The sequence below is a fragment of the Sus scrofa genome, chromosome 9 (genome assembly GCF_054392235.1).
Source record: "Sus scrofa isolate SSC_HxYL_T2T_F1_AM1 chromosome 9, Sscrofa_HxYL_maternal_Yorkshire_Landrace_v2.0, whole genome shotgun sequence".
Lineage (NCBI taxonomy): Eukaryota > Metazoa > Chordata > Mammalia > Artiodactyla > Suidae > Sus > Sus scrofa.
In genome coordinates, this window is record NC_139391.1 from 144,214,538 (window position 1) to 144,234,029 (window position 19,492).

Below are 19,492 nucleotides of genomic sequence, written 5' to 3' on the forward strand. Positions count from 1 at the left end.
AAATTACAAAACTGCCCTTCAGCTGCCACCTGTACTTTCCTCCTGAGCGACCTGATCTGCGACAGGTTCAAATCCCGCCCCACCCCATGGAAGGAGAAACCGCACCCTCAGCTGGTGCTTTTCAGGCCACAAATAGCTTCTGAGAACTTGTCTCATTTCATATTTACCCCCAAAAATCTCATAGGGTGATTTAGGTATTTTATGGACAACAGATTGGAGATTCCAAATGGTTTTTACCCAGTGTGCCCCAGTGTTATGTTGCTGTTGACATAGTTTGGAATCTGAAGATCGAATGGGCAGGTTCATCTGCGAGGAAATTAAAGTAAATCCATCATCCACTTCATATACCAGTGAAAGTTCCAATGCATATTAAACATCAAAATATTGAATATATATTTAAGTGATAGAAAGAAACATGAAGATGAATAAGTGTACTATCAAGTTGAAGGACAGTCAAAGTTAGATCCCATAAAAGAAAACGTCAGTATGAGAAAGTGTTGATGGCAAACAGGAAAAAAACATCATGCAGCATCTGATTGCCTCGAAAAGGGTTCACACTCCTGCTGAGTGACTGTGCAATGTACCCTTCAAAATCCTAACAAAAAGGTAAACCTCCCCCCAAACCCAAAATGAGCCAGAGACAAAAGCTGCCCCCACAACACACACATGCACGCACGCATGCACGCACACGCAAGATGGCTAGAAATAAAGTAAAATGCTATTTGTCACTGTAATAAAAAGGTCAAAATAAAATAAAGACGCGTCATTTTGCCTTTGCTAAAGGTTTGGGCTCCTTTTGATTTTTTCAATACCTGAATCATTAAATAAGTATTGAAGCTTTCAAATATTCACACCCCTGACCCATGAATTTCATGTCCAGAAATATTAAGGAAAAAATAATAAGGGGAATGAAAATTGAGAGGATGTAGAAAAAATTTTTTTTTCAAGAACATTCCCTACAGCCTAGTTTACAGTAACTCTTAGAAGCAACTTATGTATCTAAAAATAAGAGATTGGGGGAGTTCCCGTTGGTGGCTCAGCGGTAACGAACCCCACTGGTATCCATGAGGACATGGGTTTAATCCCCGGCTCTGCTCACTGGCGTTGCCGTGAGCTGTGGCATAGGTCACAGATTCGGCTCAGATCTGGCGTTGTGTGGCTGTGGTGTAGGCTGGCAGCTGCAGCTCCAATTTGACCCCTAGTCTGGGAACTTCCATGTTAAGTGGGTGCAGCCCTAAAAAAGAAAAAATAAAAAAATACTAAAATAAATAAATAATAAAAATAGAGATTGGTTAAATAAATTGTGGTAGCCATGCCATTAAAAATCCATTCTAGACAGAAAGATATTTAAAGCATGGAAAAATTGTCATAACGTTTTATCAATTATTTTTAAATTATTGTACAGTGTAGTGTGATACTAATTCTTATGTGTACATATACTTATTGGCCCATATTGATTACCCCTGGATGATTCTCATTTCTTTTTGCTTTTTTCTGTTGTTTGTATTTTAAATAATGTCTGCAATTCTTTTTTGTCACATAATGTTAAGAATCGTAAGAAGTTTAATTGTAATTATAAGAAGGCTAAGAATTATAAGAAGGTTAGGAATTATAAACAGATGCTCCTTGGTGAATTCCTTTTTTTTTTTTAATGATTTTTATTTTTTCCATTATACTTGATGAATTCCTTGATGGCAAATATTTTACTTTCTTTCTTGCAGAAAGATGCCATTGAATGTATTTATTTTAAATATTTTTCTTTTATGAACTTATGCTTACTGTTTACTATCTGATAATTATGTAATTATTAGTATAACAGATACAGTTATTACATAACGCAAATAATTACACTAATTATAATGTTATTACAATTTTATTATTATAAGTGCTTCTAATGGAAATTTGGGAAACATGGAGAAGTCTGGGGTGGCCAGGAGGGATCACGTGACATAGACACAAGCTCTCTGAACGTATCTGTGCGTTAGTTTTGCTCTCTCCTCATGGTTTCTATCCCTGTCTGTCCCCGTCGCTTCCTTTACATAATGTGCAGCCACTCCTGCCAGGGAGGCTTAGCCTCCTGTCCTTGGGGATTGCGAGGAGCCATACCCCTGTGCTAATGCCTTTCGCCGCAGGAGTGATTCTAAAACTTGGGGTCCTGTCGAAAGGGTGCCCAGGCCCAGCTGTCGCTTGGCTGGTCATCAGCTCTACCATTTGAAATCTAAATTCTCCCGGAGACTGAATTCTTCCTAATGGGGGCAGCTTTGGGGCACAGGGAGTCCTTTGGGGACTGTGTCTTTGCAGTGGAAGAGGTCTCTTTCTAACACATCCCGGGGGTGGCCTCTTCCTCCTGTCTGCTGTAGATCACGTGGTCTTCAGATTTCTCAATGCTGGCTGAACACGGCACCCGACTAATGAGATGAAAACCCTTCCTAGCTGTAATCTGTAGTTAACTGCCAAAAGTACAGGAATGGATTGATCAGTAACAGACAGTAACTCGAAGTTAATAACTGAGGCTGTAGCCGATCAGGCCGGTGACAGGCACCCTTTGTGTGGCATTCAGGTCTTTCTCTCTGGCCTGGAGTCAGGACTCCACCTCCTGGGATGGCTGAGGGCTGGATATGGCACGATGTGGTCAGCATGCAGCCACCAGACGAGGCACCTCGAACATCACTGGGGGAGATGCTGCTGGACGACGGTTCTCCGAGCCTCCGCAGATTTGAGATCTGGACCTATGAGCCTGCTTGAATGCAGTTTCCATAGTCTGTGTTCAGTCAGTAATCCCGCTCTGCTGCAGTTCCCACAAAAGAAATGTCCATAAAAGCAGCATGTGGTTCTTAGAATCTTGTTATAAACCAGCCGTCTTAACAATCCTCATTTTTAAGACATGGCTTTGCTCAGCGACTTGGGAATGTGCCATCAGTTTCTTGTCATTTGTGCCCTTCCCTGAAGATGAATTTAACTATTCCTTTTACATTTTAGGCCCGAAGTGTGATCCAGGCTGTCTCAATGGGAGCTGCTGGGGTGCTGGGAAGGAGAACTGCCAGAAATGTGAGTCCAGCAGCCACGCCTCCCCTTACCTTTGCTGATTGTATCGGTTTTCCCTTTGAAGACTCCAGAAGCGTTGTCGATTTTAGGCCTGATGTTAGCAGTTTTGTGAATGCCTGTCTGGCAAATCTGCACGTGTGAACCCGGCTCCGGCTCTTGCCGGCACTTGGGCTGGGTTGCAAACCAGCGCTGGTGGCCCGTGTGCCCGCCATTCCCTCTGAACGAGACGTTTGGCGGGTTCTCCTGGGCATGGAGGCCTGTCTGTGTTCCCTGAGCCACGGCACTGCTGGCACCGTCTCCCTTCCTGACCGCCTCCCGCCCCCGGGCACTGATCCCCTGACAGGCACGAGTTTTTCTGAGTTTAGGAGTGTGAATGGCCAAGGAATGTGGGGACATGTCAGCTTGAAAACTGACCGTCTGTCCTCAAGTCTAATTGGGATGTGACTCTTAGGTCCTTTTAAACTCTGCTCTCTGGTAGGCATTACGTTACCTGTGCATGCTTTCTGCTGCCCCAAAGCGCAGTTCTAACCAGTATCTAGTTCAGCAGTTCCGAAAGTCTGGAGTTGATCTGGGTCAGTTCTAAGAGATTAAGAACAAGTAGGAAACAAAGGGGGGCCAATAAGAAAGGTCAATGAATTGAACGTAGCAGAGTGTGAGGTTCGGGAACCGCAGTACAGAATCGCTGCATCCGTCTTTGTGCTCTGCCACGCGCTGCTCTCAAGGCAGCACTGAGGAGGCGAGTGCCCCTTCGCCTCCCTGCCTTTCAGCTCATAGTGGCCTTTGCTCCTTTTCAGTGACCAAAGTCATCTGTGCCCAGCAGTGCTCCGGGCGCTGCCGCGGCCGGTCGCCCAGTGACTGCTGCCACAACCAGTGCGCCGCTGGCTGCACGGGGCCGCGGGAGAGCGACTGCCTGGTAAGACACACCCCAGCCCAAGACTCGGGGGCCTTCCTGTGATTGTGTGTGACAAAGCATCTCTTAGTGTCCTGTCTTTGCCACTTACTGGATGACCTTGGGCAAATTATGTGGCAGCACTGTGCCCCGGTGTCCTCATCTGACAATGATGGATAATTTGTTAAGTGGCCTAAATGGCACCACATGTGCGGGGTGTGAGCCATCACAGTGCCAGTGTGCTATTTGTCCCCAGGTCTGTGGTGGCGGTGCTCTTTGTTGTTGCATTCAATTCTCATCACGAGCCTAGGGCATCAGTGGCCTGAGGCCCCTAAAATATACACAGTGAGGTTAAGTGACTGTACAGACCCTGAATGGCCCGACAGCTGGGTCTCCACTTGTGTCTTTTGCCCCAAAGTCCTCTGTTCCTTGCAGGTCCCCTCAGATCTCCTGCCCACCCCCTCGGAGGGGCTCTGGTCCTGCAGAAAGCTCAGCCAAGCTCAGCCCAGAGGTGGGCTGTGAGCAGACGGGTTGGACTGTGTGAGCACCTTGGGAGTCCTGAGACCCAGGGCGGGCAGACAGGGACCCCTCCACCCCAGGTGGAATCTGGTTTTCAGGGACTGGGACCCTGAAGTTTCCCCCAGGCTTGAGCCTCTGCTGGTTGGGGCTGATGCTGATTAAAGCTGGAGGGAGGCGCCCGGGGCTCTTGGTCAGGACCTGTCTGTGTGTGGCCTGGCAGCCCCCAGCGAAGGTCTTCTGTGCTTGGCAGGAAATTCTAGCAGGTCCTCCAGTGTCATTTAGGATGGACAGCCAGTGCGAGTTAAGTAGAAGAAGGTCGCCCTCGAGTTAGCTCTGCAGCGCGTCCACCCCTTCCTTGCTTTGAACGTCGAGATGGGCTTTTCCCTCGTGATTCCTCACCCACTGCAGTTGGGCCGTGTGTCTGAGAGAAGCCCTGCTTTTAGGGGGAGGTTCTCCTGACTCTGCGGAAAGCGCGTTGCCAGACTTGTCGGTTCCGACCAAACACCTGGACCCTGAGATCCGAGCCCGCACTCCCGGAGGAGCGGGCCCATCACGCCACCCCTCTCGTGGCAGGTTTGCCGCAGGTTCCGTGACGAGGCCACCTGCAAGGACACATGCCCGCCGCTCATGCTCTACAACCCCACCACCTACCAGATGGACGTCAACCCGCTGGGGAAGTACAGCTTTGGCGCCACCTGTGTCAAGAAGTGCCCTCGTGAGTGCGCGCCGATGCCCTTTCACTGTCCCGAGCCCTGTGCACGTTCTGTCTCCTGCCGGGATCCCCACGTCCATCCGTCCCCCCATCATCAGGCGGGTGGCGGCTGCTGTCTGACCTCCGTCAGCTCCTGTGTCCTGCTGGCCAGGACGGGCCTGAGCCCCAGCTGTGGTCGTCCAGACTATTCAGTCGTCTGACTGGCACAAACCCACGGCTGCTGGGCCATCTCTGTTTAGCGCCTGCGCTAAGCAAGCGCTCAAGGGGCCCAATCTGGGGAGTAGTTAGAAGACCTTCCTCCACAGTGGTTAAAAATCTGGTGCCCCAAGAAGTCCTGCAGATGGTTAATCGCTTGTAATTGGTATTGTTAATATTTATGTATTTATTTATTTATCTTTGCCTTTTGGTTTTTAGGGACGCTCCCATGGCATATGGAGGTTCCCAGGCCAGGGGTCGAATAAGAACTTCAGCTGCCAGCCTATACCACAGCCACGGCAACATGGGATCTGAGCCACATCTGCAACATATCCCATAGCTCATGGCAACGCTGAATCCTTAGCCCACTGAGTAAGGCCAGGGTTCGAACCTACGTCCTCCTGGATGCTAGTTGGCTTCGTTACCACTGAGCCACAACAGGAACCCCCATTTGGCTTTGCATGTGAATTAGTTCACAGTAGAGGAGGGTAGAATTGTCCACCTAAAGAGTCTTACAGACCAGTCCTCATTTCCGAGAGAGGGGATTAACTGAGAAAAAAATTTTAAGAACAATTATGAGGGGAAGGTTTGCCGTAGGTGATGTGTGCACATGAAAAATTTTAAACTTGGAACAGAAAAAATAACAAATAGAATCATAAGCCACTGTAAGGCAAATGACAAGATTAAAAAAAATTGCCACAATTATGACACAGATATACTCTTGGAGAGGAGGCTTAATAGGCTTTAAAATTCACACGAAACCGCTCAGCCTCAGAGAATAAAAGCTGACAGTTTACAGAAGGAAAAAGACAAAACCAGTAACTAGGTTTGAGGATCCATGTGGGCCGGTCAGAAGGAACATGCAGAGCTCCCGGGAATCCTAAGGTCTGGGTCGGTGTGAACACAGACCAGCTGCCCCAGGCACGAGGGAGGCTGAGGGGGGCCGCCCTGCGGGGCGGCGGGGCCGGTGGGGGCCGGGCCCAGGCGGCGGGACGGGGTCTTTGTTTAGGTTCACATCGCAACGTCAGTGTTCAAGTGCTGACGGTACAGGGAGGGCTGCAGAGGCGCCCCCGCCCCCTAAGCAGCGGCCTGCCCGCCGCCTCTGCCACCCCACCCAGGCTGGGCCACCCTCCCAACGTTTGAACCCCACTCCCCCTGAGCAGCCTTTTGTTCTGCGTCCTTAAAGTCATTGAAGCCGGCGGGCAGGAGGGTCGAGAGGCCCAGGGATGCGGGTGCCGCATTGGCCGCCTTCCTTGTGTTGTCCCCAGGTAACTACGTGGTGACAGACCATGGCTCCTGTGTCCGTGCCTGCAGCTCCGACAGCTACGAGGTGGAGGAGGACGGCGTCCGCAAGTGTAAAAAGTGTGACGGGCCCTGCGGCAAAGGTGGGAAGCTGTGCAGGCGGCCACGGTCACGGCCACGGCCACAGCCGGGCCTCCTGCCCCTGGGCCTCAGCCTCCTGCCCCACGAGAGCTGAGAGGTTGTCCTGGCGCAGAAAGGGGACCCTTCCTGGGCGCCGGCCTTGGGCACCCTTGACGCAGTCCGTCCCTGCTCACCTTTGAGCTTTTGTCTTGGAACCCGAAGATGTTAAAACGTCCAGGAGTGTTGCAGGAACGTGGTGAATGCCCCGTGGCCTTGGCGGTGCCCGGCAGCCGCCTCGTCGCTCGCGCTCTGTCCGGGCGTGTGTGTCCGGGTGTGTGTGTGCCTGCGTGGTGTGCGTGTTTCTGCCCCGTAGTGATTACCGCTGTCACCCTCGCCCCTCACACACTCATCAGCCTGCTTTCCTACAAACTGGACCGTCTCACCCTCATCCTGAGTTTAGCATCGACTGAGTATGATTCTGTTCTCACTTTAATTCCAAGCCTGCCGTCCCAGTGTGTCCTTTTTAGCTGCTTTTGCTGCAGAATCCAAGCCAGGGCTGCGGGGTCGCTGCTCTTGCTCACTTCTGGGCAGGGTCTCTGCCCCCATCCCCTTTCTCTCACGGGACCTGAAGTGAGGCGTCCAGGCTGGTTGAGCTTTTCCTGCAGGTGGGACCCAGGTGACGTACTGCGGGCAGAAGTGTCGACCACGTGGCCCAGCCATTTCATCCTGTCTCCATGATGATAAATTGGATCATTTCTTGGTGGTTATAAAGATGGTTTTCCATATCTGCATTTATTAGCTGATATTCTTTTTCGCAATAGTTTCTAGTGGCCAGGTAAGGTCACCGGATCTTTTCTTACTCACTCTACGGTCACCCCTCTTTATCACGCTCGGTCTGTCTCCCGTGTGCCCCACCCCCCGCTGGCCCCATGTCCTCGGGGCACGTGCCGCGTCTAGATCGTGACTTCCCTCCTTGCTTCAGCTCCGTGTGTCCCGGAACTGCATTCCTGCGAGGCTGGCCCATACTTTATCTAGCCAGCCTCCCTCAGGATGGTCATTTACACTGCGTCCACGCTTCCGCTGTTGTAAAAACACCTCTGTGACTAGCTGTTTGCCTTGAACACCCACTTGAGATGAACTTTCCCTAAAAAGTGTCTGCGGTTTAGTCGATGCTCTTACCTGTCACTCGCCGAATCCGTCCAGCCCCTCTAGGTCTGTGCTGTTACCCCCCATCTTACAGATGAGGCCCTGAGTCACAGAGAATCGAGACCTGCCCGGGGCGACAGCCAGGACGGGCAGAGTCAAGCTGTGACGCCTCAGTCCCAGGCCAGACCCATGAGCCGGGCTGTGGCCTCCTGGTCTAGGGACACCTGTGTGGCAGGTGGGCCTGTGCCTGGAGGGAGGAGCATCCTTTGGTGGCCGGAGACCTCTGGGCAGAGGGGACGTGGAAGGAGGACAATACGAATGGGAGTAAAAGAGCTGAGCAGGGAGAGAGGGTTCCTAGCAGCATCCTCACGTGGATCGGTAAAATCAGACATCGTTTTGGTTTTGTTCTGTTAACTTCGTGTTCATTTCTCCTGCAGTCATTATGCTCCATTTTCTACCCTCCCTGGTTCTCATCCTGGAGAGAGCAGTGGCCGACTCAGATCCCGTGGAGTGAGGGCAGTGCCACTGCATTGGGGGGGGCAGGAAGACAGGCAGGACAGGGGTGTGTGTTGAGAGTCCACAGCTTCTGCAGATCTGATAGGTCCAGGGCGACTGTGTGATTTATCTCCAGATTTAGGGATTACGGTAACCCTGCCACTGTCACCGTCAGACGTGAGCAGAGAGGGAGAGTGAATATTCTCCCAAATGCGTGGCATTCTCTTCCACAGCTGTGGCTAAACAGCGCTTGTGTTGCTGAAGCCTCCTCGCTGTTGATAGGGAAACCCTTGGAACCCCAAATCTGTTGCATTCCAAAGCCGCCAAGTGTTAGATGCAGCACGGGGCGGGCCTGGGGGTGGCTGATGGGATGGGGCCCACAGCCAGGTTGCAACCCAGGGTCTCCTTGCAAGTGGCAGGAGATGGAGCAGCAGGACGTGACCGCGTCCCTGGGAAGTTGGGTGGTGGGGGGCTCATCTTGAATGAAGAAATTTTCAGTGATTGCCGTTCAAAGGGGGATAAAATCTGAAAGAGAGCTAACAACTGCACTGAAGGTAAAGCCACAGCAGATGAACGTGCTGTGGATGACAGTGGCACTTGGGATGGAAATTCAGGGGCGGATAGAAATTAGCGCATGGGCTCAGAGTGTGGAAACAGCGTCGGGAATGGTGCCGCAGCGGGACACAGACCAGAGCACACAGTTTCTGTGGCGCCAGTAAACACTGTGGAATAAAAGCTGTGTTTCTGATGAGCGTTACCACAGTATTATTCCTCATGACGTGACATCACACAGCCATGAAAATCCATGTTGTGAATGGTTCTAATGATGGGACAAATGTTCACAGCCCAGTAAGTGAACACGACAAGCCAGCCCCACATCTAGTGTGACATAACCATGGGGGAGAACTAGAAGGAAAGTTCTCAAAATGTCAAAGGTACATAGTAGAATTGCTGGTCATTTTGTTCCTCTCCATTCTGTGTTTTCACATTTTCTTAAACAAATGCTTCTTACTCTTTTAATAAAACCCAGTCTGCATACTGTCTCCGTTAGAAGGCCGGGCGTCACCCCGGGTGAGGGCAAGGGCACTGCTGCGGCTTTAGCGGGGGCGCCGGCCAAGGGCCAGCACAGTGCAGCATCCGCCCCGTGGGGCCGCCGTCTGGAGAGGAAGCGGGGCCCTTAGGAGCACCTGACCTCTGGCCCAAGTGGGAAAGTGAGGAGGAGAAGGCAGGTCTGGTGAGGGCACTCCCGTCAGGACCGCAGCCCAAGCCCCGGTCTGGTCCCGGTCCCAGTGCTGGAACCCAGCAGCCCAGCAGTGTCAGTGGAGCGAACGCGGGACCGCGGGGCGGCCATGGTCCCACGGCTGTGCCCTGCCGCCTCCTCCCTGCCTTGGGAGCCCTCGGTCGTCTTCATTTCACAAATGTGAAGGGAACAATCGCCTCCCTTGTCTTTACAGTTTGTAACGGGATAGGGATTGGCGAGTTTAAAGACACACTTTCCATAAATGCTACGAATATCAAGCACTTCAGGAACTGCACCTCGATCAGCGGAGATCTTCATATCCTGCCGGTAGCATTTAGGGGGTGAGTACAGCTGACGTCAGGACCTTCTGGAGAAAAGCGGGATCCGCTTGGCTCCCTGCAGGCCCTTATGGATCCTCTGTGGCCTGTTTCAGTGACTCCTTCACACGCACGCCGCCTCTGGACCCCAAGGAACTGGACATCCTGAAAACCGTGAAGGAAATAACAGGTGTGCCGCTAACCTGCCGTCTTAGCACACGTGGGAGGCAGGTGTTTTACAGGGAGAACTTTTAGGCGATTTTCTCTTCCCTTGCCATTAGCGAGTAATTCATTCTTTGATATTTTTCAAAACCGCGGCTCCCCGTGCTCTCAGGAGGCAAACTCTCTAAGCAGAGTCGAGTCACCTGGGACTCGGTGTGACGTGCGAGGTCTCAGCGCCCAGCCCAGGTGGCCGGTCAACAGCCCGGGATGGAGGGCGGAGGGCCAGGCACTGAGCTGCTGCGGGCTCCCAGCCCAGAGACACGTGTCCTGTCCTGCCCCAACACCGGCCTTGGGCCCGGGGCCCGGCAGCTCCACTTTCTTCATCCCTAAAAAAGGTGTAACTGGACTTTATAACAGGATTGGCTTGAGAATTGGAACCAGATAGAGATTTCACGTCAGTCTCCTTGTGGCGCTAAAGCTCAGAACTGGCCCCTGCCTTAGAGAGCAGCGGCCTGTTTGGGGTCTCAAGAGGGGAGCTCCCACCGTGGGTACAGCCTGCGGGGCGAGTCGGGCTCTAGCCCAGGGCAGCAGGGGGCTTGTTGTAAAGGGTGCCTGGTGCGTGTGGCTCTGTGTGTGTGTGTGTGTGTGTGTGTGTGTGTGTGTGTGTGTGTGTCTCTGCAAGTGCTTAGTGAGGAGGATGAGGAGAACAAAACATTCGCCGTCTGCTCCTGGACAGCCTCCCGAGAATCCTGTGACAGTGTTTCTTAGGAAAAGGGAATTGCTAAATGGCCTGCATCTTTCTCCTGCCTTACAGGGTTTTTACTGATTCAGGCCTGGCCTGAAAACAGGACTGGCCTCCATGCTTTTGAGAACCTGGAAATCATACGTGGCAGGACGAAGCAACAGTAAGTAGATCTCAGCTGGTAGGTTCTTTCTTACTTTATTTTGAAATAAAGCTCACAGCGAGTTTCCCCAGCTCCCTGGAGGGTGACACCCTGCGTCCCCTTGGCACAAATCAGCAGTAACCCAAATGCAGACTTTCTAGCATCTCACCAGTTTTTCCATGAGTGCCTGTGTGTTCTGTGTCAGCCCGTGTCCCCCACTGCATGGGGCTGTCATGCAGTCAGTGACAGGTCCTCTGCAGTCAGTGACAGGTCCGCTGTCGGCCTTGTCCCTCAAGTACTGGTGAGGCGTTTCTGGAATGGCCGATGTTTTCTTCTGATTCAGTTGAGGTTTCACACTTTTGCCAAGAACAGCCTGGGGTGACATGTCCTTCCTTATCAGCGCGTCATTTTAGGTGGAACTGAGAAGCTTTTTAGCAACTGAGAGTTTCTTTCAGGATTTCCACTTTTCTAGCTCCACCTGTGAAATACGTGCGCGTGCGCGCACACACACGTGCGCGTGCGCGCACACACACGTGCGCGCGCACATGCATCTTTAACGTAATAAAGGTAGTGATGGGTTTGTGGTGAGGAGAAGTTTGCACTCTTGTTCAAATTTGCCTTGGAAATAGCCTGGTTCCGAGAACAGCTTTCCATCATTGACTCCTAACTGGACAGCAGAACATTATGCAACACTCAGAAAATTGGAAGATGATACACGTAAAATAAGCACTGCTTTCCAAAAACTGTCTCAGCTTTGCGTCTCTGATGCTAAACAAGCAGCTCATGGCGTTTCCCAGAGAGGCGCCTTTGCTCCGAGTTCTCAGAAATACTTCACTGGCCAAAGTTCATGCAGAGACGAGCGCTTTGGTCGACTTTCTTGGGTGACTGGTGTGCAGCTCTTGGTGGCTGGCGGGCTTCCTAAAAATGCAACCCCTTCCTGTGGTTGCTCCCTGCAGACCCCAGGCTCCTCCACGCGGCGTCCCTGCCCCTCACAGGCCCTGTTCCTGGGGCTCCCGCCTCCGCGTTCCCGCCCCAGCGGGAGCTCTTGGCTCTCGTGTGCCTTCCTGCCTCCTGCGTCCAGGGGCTTCCCTCCCTTTAGTCTGAGTGACGTGTCCGGGAACTCAGGGGCCCGTGCTGATCACTGTCAGGACCCTGGCACGGGGCTGGGGATGAGGAGAACCTGCCAGCTCCTGGTCCTGGGCCCCTCTCCCGGGCTCCCTCATCAGACCTGCCCCGCCTCTGTGGAGCCCTCGTCACCACCCCTGGTGCTGGGTTGCAGGTATTTGCCCAGGTGAATGCGCCATCACTAGACAGAGGGGTTTTGAGAGGAGCAGACGTGCACTTAACCCAGAGGCAGACAGGATGGGCCACATGTTGCCTCAGTATCTTTGCCTTATAAATGGATGGGTGGATGTGTGAGCGGATGAATCTATCATCATTTGAAGTGTATTTGGATTTTTTTTTTTTTTTTTTTTGCTTTTTAGGGCCGTACCCGCGGCTTATGGAGGTTCCTGGGCTAGGGGTCTTGGAGCTGTAGCCATCGGCCTACACCACAGCCACAGCAACATAGGATCTGACCCACATCTGTGACCTACACCACAGCTCACGGCAACTCCAGATCCTTAACCCACTGAGTAAGGCCAAGGATCGAACTCACATCCTCATGGATACCAGTAGGATTCGCTTCCACTGCGCCATGTCGGGAACTCCTGGATGTTTTAGCAATTAGAACACATTCTCAATTCACAGGCAAAATCAAAAAGCAGTAAATAAAATAATGACATTAAGACACTTCTTCAGCCCTCAGACTACCACTGGGATTAGAGACACGAAATGAACTAGGAACTAGCTTTTCCCCGGAGGAGCTTAAAAAACACTCGGAATTCTCCGAAGTTGCCTTGTACCCGCCTGCGGCATGACGTGCTTCCTGGAGGGCGTCTGTAGTAAACCCGCAGTGGTGCAGAGAACGGCGCCTTGGTGACGCTCTGTTGTGCTAATTGTCCTCCGTGTTTGCTCTCCTCTCTCCACCTCAGTGGTCAGTTTTCCCTCGCGGTTGTTGGCCTGGACATAGCGTCCTTGGGGCTGCGCTCCCTCAAGGAGATCAGCGACGGAGACGTGATCGTCTCAGGAAACCGAAACCTGTGCTATGCAAATACAATCAGCTGGAAAAAACTATTTGGGACCGCAAGTCAGAAAACCAAAATTATAAACAACAGGAGCGAAAAAGAGTGCAGTGAGTAACCACTCTGGTTGACTGTGGACAGGGTTCCAGTGGGTCATTCGTCTTGATTTAGAATATCGAGGGGCCATTCTCAAACATTTAAATGACTTTTACATCCCCAGAGAAGCAAGTGAAAAGAAATCTGGACATTCTTAATTGTGAAGTTCATCAGAATTCTTTCCAGATCCTTCTCATTCCATAGGATGAACCTGCCTCAAAGTCCGGGCTAGTGTTATTGGTAATGCGCAGAACTAAATTTAGTGTTGGTCGTGTTGTATTTTAGCTGTGCGTTCCCTCTGCTCATTTTGTCCATGGTGACTGTAGCTAGCCACACACACACACACACACACACACACACACACACACGCACTCACAGGTGGAGTTGGCTCCTGAGGCTGGGCCTGCACCATTGCCCTCTGCACGAGACCTTGGCCATTGGCGAAAGCGGCCCCTTGCTTATGTCCTGCTCCAGCCCTTCCTCGCCAGTGTACTGAGGTCTCGGGGCCTTGGCTTCCTCCCCGTGCAATGGAGAGAACAGTGACTCCCACCCCCAGTGCTCTGGCTCTGCGCCCCTGTGCACCCTCCCGGGGCTCGTCAGCTCTGATGAGCCTCTGGGAACCTTCAGCCCCTGGCAGAGCCCCCCACCCCACCCCGAAGCCCTATTAGGTCACTGCTGCTTTGGGGGCCCAGCAGTGTGTGTGCCCCGCACCCACAGGCCCCTGTGGCCGATGCTCCTGGCTGACTTGTGGGGCTGCCCCTGTCTTTGCAGAAGCCATGGGCCACATCTGTAACCCGCTGTGCTCATCAGAGGGCTGCTGGGGCCCTGAACCCAGAGACTGCATGTCCTGTCGAAACTTTAGCCGCGGCAAGGAATGTGTGGAGAAGTGCAACGTTCTGGAGGGGTAAGAGGCTTCGTCTGATCCCTTTGTTTTGATGAAAAATGAGTATAAGGATTTCTCCTGTGCACAGTGGGTTAAGGATCCAGTGTTGTTGCTCTGGTGCTGGTTGAATCACTGGCCTGGGACTTTCCACATGCTGAGGGCACGGCCAAAGAAAAAAAAAAAAGACAAGATTTTTTTTTTTTTTTTTTTGGTCTTTTTGCCTTTTTCTAGTGCCGTTCCTGGGGCATATGGAGGTTCCCAGGCTAGGGGTCTAATCAGAGCTGTAGCTGCCCGTCTACGCCACAGCCACAGCCACGTAGGATCCGAGCCGCGTTTGTGACCTACACCACAGTTCACTGCAACGCCGGATCCTTAACCCACTGAGCAAGGCCAGGGATCAAACCCGGTACCTCATGGTTCCTAGTCAGATTCGTTAACCACTGTGCTGCCACGATGGGAACTCCATAGACTTAAGATTGTTTCGTGGGGTTTTTTTTTGGTTTATAGTTGATCGGTCTGATTATCTTTCCTATTTTCATTTGTTTTTGTTTGTGGACAGTTGTTAATCACAAAAGGAAATGAACAAACCTTTTTCATTAATTAACCCTATTAAGTAATTAATCCAATGCACTTTCTAGAATCTCTTCATCTAGAAACATCTTACATTTTTCCTAAGCTGCACAGAGCCCCTAAGACAAACAGAACAGTCTTTCACTGTCTGGATGGCCAAGGCCATGGCCATTTAGTCTTGTCTTTGCAGCATACCTTTCCTGCTATGTCAAAACACAGTTCCTGGTTAATTTTTGTTATGTTCAAGACACACTGAACAGTGCAAATAACTTTAAGTATAACCATGGACACAGATAAACAATTATAAAACATTTGTTGAATTTATTGCAGTCAATGAAAATAAAGTGTACAATACATACAGTCTGTTGATTCTGTAGGAATCTTGATATTGAATAAGGCTGTGAATATCCACAAATAATTACTAAAAGTCAATTAGTAAGAAAGTAAAATGGAAGGATAGAGACTGGCAGAGGCAATTTTTCAAAAAAATTCAAAGAAAAAGGGAGATTTTCCTTTCCCTTTCACTATCTGGGCCACTGCTCAGATCAGAAATACTCAGAAGGGAGTTCCCGTCATGGCTCAGTGGTTAACGAATCTGACTAGTATCCGTGAGGATGTGGGTTCGATCCCTGGCCTTGCTCAGTGGGTTAAGGATCTGGCATTGCTGTGGCTGTGGTGTAGGCCAGCAACTAAAGCTCTGATTCGACCCCTAGCCTGGGAACCTCCATATGCCACTGGAGTGGCCCTAAAAAGAACAAAAAAAGAAAAAAAAAAGAAAAGAAATACTCAGAAGCAGGATGAGACCAAGCTCTGTTCTCCAGGAGCCCTTCAGCTGGTAGGCTCATTAACCAACCCCACAGAGTACTTGACATACCTGATCGTGTTACTTCAGCAAGTAAGAAATGCAGTCATTACTGCTGCAAACACATTAACTTCCTGTGCTTCGGCTTGCGTCTCTTTAAGGAGACAAGGTCATTAGAGTGGGCGGGGCGGTGGCGCATACATCTCTGCACCAGAGAACCTGGCGGCCAGCAGCACCCTTTGCAGGAGCAGCACAGGGAAAACTCTTGGCAGCAGATTTGGTTTAGTTGGTGCCATCTGCCTGGAGGGACTCTTGGGACCTGTCCTTGGGTGTGAACACGCCTTGCTCGCTGCCTGGAGGGCAGACCTGCACTGAATTCCCAGCCATCCCAACAGCTGTCACAATGATGGTGTTTTTTTCAGTTAAACATCAGTTTCATGTTTAACACTGATCTATTTTTGAGGAATGATTCAGATATTACAAGCAAAATTTTTCTCGCCTGGGAGTTCCCGTCATGGCTCAGCAGTTAACGAACCCAACTAGCATCCATGAGGTTGCGGGTTCAATCCCTGGCCTCACTCAGTGGGTTAAGGATCTGCTGTTGCCATGAGCTGTGGCATAGGTTGCAGATGCAGCTCAGATGCTGTGGCTGTGGTGCAGGCCGGCAGCTGCAGCTCCGATTTGACCCTTTGCCTGGGAACCTCCATATCCCGCAAGTGTGGCCCTAAAAGGCAAAAAAAAAAAAAAAAAAAAATTTCCCCACCTATGTGCCATGCTGACTGTTTTGTAATAACCATTGAGGAAGTTCTAATAGCTCTCCACTTCTATTCATCTACAGTTACCATTTCTTTGCAGCTTAATTTAAATATCCATGAAGCTGATATTGGAGGGGCTGCTTCTTAAGGACTATTTTTCTTTTTTCCTCACCACCTCCCCGGGTTGGCTTGCTTACCTCATGTTTAGAAACTGTGTGCCTGTCAAGGAAAAAAGTGTAGGGAAGGTGTTTTGATGGCAAATGAAGCTTCTCTGTTTATTCCAGGAGAAACTGACCAATGATGCAGGTGAGAGAATCAGTGTGTGACATTACAGTGTAGTCCTGGATCCCCGACTGCGTGACGTTTCCTAAAATTGTTCTGGCTGTCTGAGAGAGGTGGTTTGTGCTCAGACAGATGCAGCAGCATTCCGCAGAGGGTGTCAGGGGATGACACTGACCAGTGTCCATCTTCCCCCCTGCCAGGGAGCCGAGAGAGTTCGTGGAGAATGCCGAGTGTGTGCAGTGCCACCCGGAGTGCCTGCCCCAGGCCAAGAACGTGACCTGCATGGGACGCGTAAGGAGCGCGCTTGATGTGATCCCCACCTGTCAGCTGTACCCCCTCGAGAATGACCCCATGTCGCCTTGGGCTGCCAGGACCGCCAACCAGCCCAGCCCCCAGGCCAGCGGTCAGGGGCCGTGACAGAGTGGACATCGGCCCGCACTCTGTCTGGCACGGACAGTCACCATCTCTGTCCACCCCCCAGATCCTGGTGGTGACACCTGTTCTCACCCCACAGATCAGGGCCCTGACAGCCGATGCCCTGACAGCCCAAGTCTTTGTTCCTGACGACAGTGCTTAATCACCTTAATCAGACCTCACCAAATTCTCATTTAACAAAAATTTATAATTATTTTTAATGCATAGAAAAGATTGTCAAAATCCAGTTCCTTAGCTACATGCTCAGTGATAATCTTTTAAGAGTATGAGTGAGAATGCAGGTCCCTCTACACCAAGTGCTCAGGCTGTTAATTCTCAGTAGTACGTACATGAGGGGCTCAGGTTGATTTGAGCTAAATCAACCACCCGAGTGTTTTTCAGAAGTTCTCTCTAAACTGGGGAGAAGATGACAGGATTTGATTTTGAGCTACTGGCTGCCACAAGGGCTGATTACAAAGTAAACCACTGGTGTTCGGTTGGTGAGAGTAACCTTTTCATCACTGAGAGAAAATAATTGGTGGTATTGGTTGACTTTGTCGTCTGGCTATTCTGGCTCTGGGAACACTCAGTCTTGGGGACATCAGGGCACTTTGGCAGCAGGCAGACCCTTCCTACCAGCCTTGTCTCGGCGCTTTGTGAGGTGTGTGGACACAGCCCACGCACCCCCAGTGCATTTGCTCTTGGGGGTTTGCAGAGGCATCCGCGTGCTTGACAGACAGAACCCAGTTCGGGCTGTTACACAGTTAAGGGTGCAGAGTCACCGACACACTCACACCTGCCACCCTCCCCTCACTGGAGAAAGGGAGATGCGGGGCCTCTTGACTTCGCCTCGGCAGGAGTGGCTCCCACAGGGTCCCCTGCAACTTCAAAGGTGATTTTCAAGGAAGTCCATCTGTCTGATAAGGGATATAAAAATATCTTATCTTGATTGTAGGCCAATCAGGAATATTCTGACGAGGAAAGATGCCCCCAGGAAAATGCAGCAGTGCCCACAGTAGAGTTCCTTTTACGCTTTTGTACACTGACCACATTCGGAGTCAGGAGGACTTTGATCTGAGCTGTTAACACTGGCCTGTGAGACAAGCACAATCACAGAACTCACCCACTTTAAGAACTTCAACTCTGTCTTTTTTCAGGATAAGTATTTTAAGTGAGACGTGACTTCCATCCTGGAAGAGACATCAATAACTGATTTATGAAATGTTTCCCCACCTCGGTGCAGGGACCGGACAGCTGTGTCCGGTGTGCTCACTACATCGACGGCCCTCACTGTGTCAAGACCTGCCCCGCGGGAATCGCAGGAGAAAACAGCACCCTCATCTGGAAGTTTGCGGATGCCAACCACGTGTGTCACCTGTGCCACCCCAACTGCACCTACGGGTGAGTGGAGGAAGCGCTGGGTCTGGGAAGGAAAATCACCCCGACAGAATAGTTCCCATTTTCCAAATTCATAGACGGCAGATGTCTCCAGAATTTCCAGGCAGTAAAGTACAGAGGCTTGTGTTTGAGTCAGTTGCTCCAGGTGTTCCGGCCCCACAGCCAAGGCAGCAGCAGTGACGTGATTGTGGGCAGATCCTGGTGCTGTGTGTCGTGTGCTTGGCTCGTTGCGAAGTGCCAGCATATGCAGTTTTAGCAACTCTTTCCAGGTGACTGGGTTCCTGTGGGACTCTTTTATTAATTTATAATTATTAGGAGATAACGTTGCCTGGAATATTGCTTAAAGATGCTCCTTCTTTTAGCTAGGCTGTTACTAGGTAAATTAAAACTATTTTGACTGCAGTTAGCAGAGGCACTCTGAGTGTTTGCATCTTATTTACCAAGATGATAAATTTGAGAATCAAACTGGGCTAGAAATCAGAAAGAGAAATCGAGTTGTCATATGTATTTCGTATTTCCTTGTATTTCTCATAATCCTCAACCTCATTTGGACCTGTTACTCTTCTCTGGAGCCACATCTTACTAGCTGTGTGGCCTCAGGCGAGTGTTATAACCTCTCTGTGCCTCACCTTCCTCATCCATAAATTAAGGTAATAATACTGCATAGCTCACAGGATTTTTTTGATGTTGAGTTAGTGTGTGTAATGTCCTTAAGACAGTGCCTGGAACACAAGCGTCCTCAATCATGATTGCACTGAGGTGCTGAGCCGCTGCCGGCATGGTGGAGGCTGCAGTGATGCTGGTGAAGGAGGTGCAGTGCTGGTGATCATCTGATTGGTGTTCGTAGGGATGCAGGGCCTTCCAATTAGACTTCCAAAAATCAGGAGTCTTGAAGCATTTTCCCCACAATATTTTAATTGCATTTAGATGGCAGAGCCTGGGCCTAGAGACCCGTGATTCGGGAACGACTCTACTCTGGGCTCCTTCCATCGTGTCACCTCCTCGAGTCTCCGGCGTCCCGAGGGTGGATGGAAGGACTCACATTCCGTGACCTTGCCCAGGCGTTCTGGTCTGTGGTGACTGAAGGGAGACTCCCCGGCAGCACGTCGGGAGCCGGGTGTTCCCACGAGCCTGCCGGTGCCCCTCTCTGCCTTCCTCTCATCTGCTCCAGCAGCCGATTCCAGGGACCCGGAATCGTTTACG

At 51.0% G+C, this 19,492-nt stretch overlaps 1 protein-coding gene across 1 annotated transcript in view; it reads left to right on the forward strand.

The window, feature by feature from the left end:
* EGFR (epidermal growth factor receptor) overlaps window positions 1-19,492 on the forward strand; it is a gene marked incomplete at its 5' end in the record, with an annotated part of 172,523 nt that overhangs the window by 122,113 nt on the left and 30,918 nt on the right. Inside the window, 11 exon segments of the mRNA NM_214007.1 lie at window positions 2,980-3,048; window positions 3,840-3,958; window positions 5,027-5,168; window positions 6,629-6,745; window positions 9,818-9,944; window positions 10,037-10,110; window positions 10,897-10,987; window positions 13,000-13,199; window positions 13,957-14,089; window positions 16,678-16,768; window positions 18,135-18,292. Coding sequence (NP_999172.1) covers window positions 2,980-3,048; window positions 3,840-3,958; window positions 5,027-5,168; window positions 6,629-6,745; window positions 9,818-9,944; window positions 10,037-10,110; window positions 10,897-10,987; window positions 13,000-13,199; window positions 13,957-14,089; window positions 16,678-16,768; window positions 18,135-18,292 — 1,321 coding nt within the window.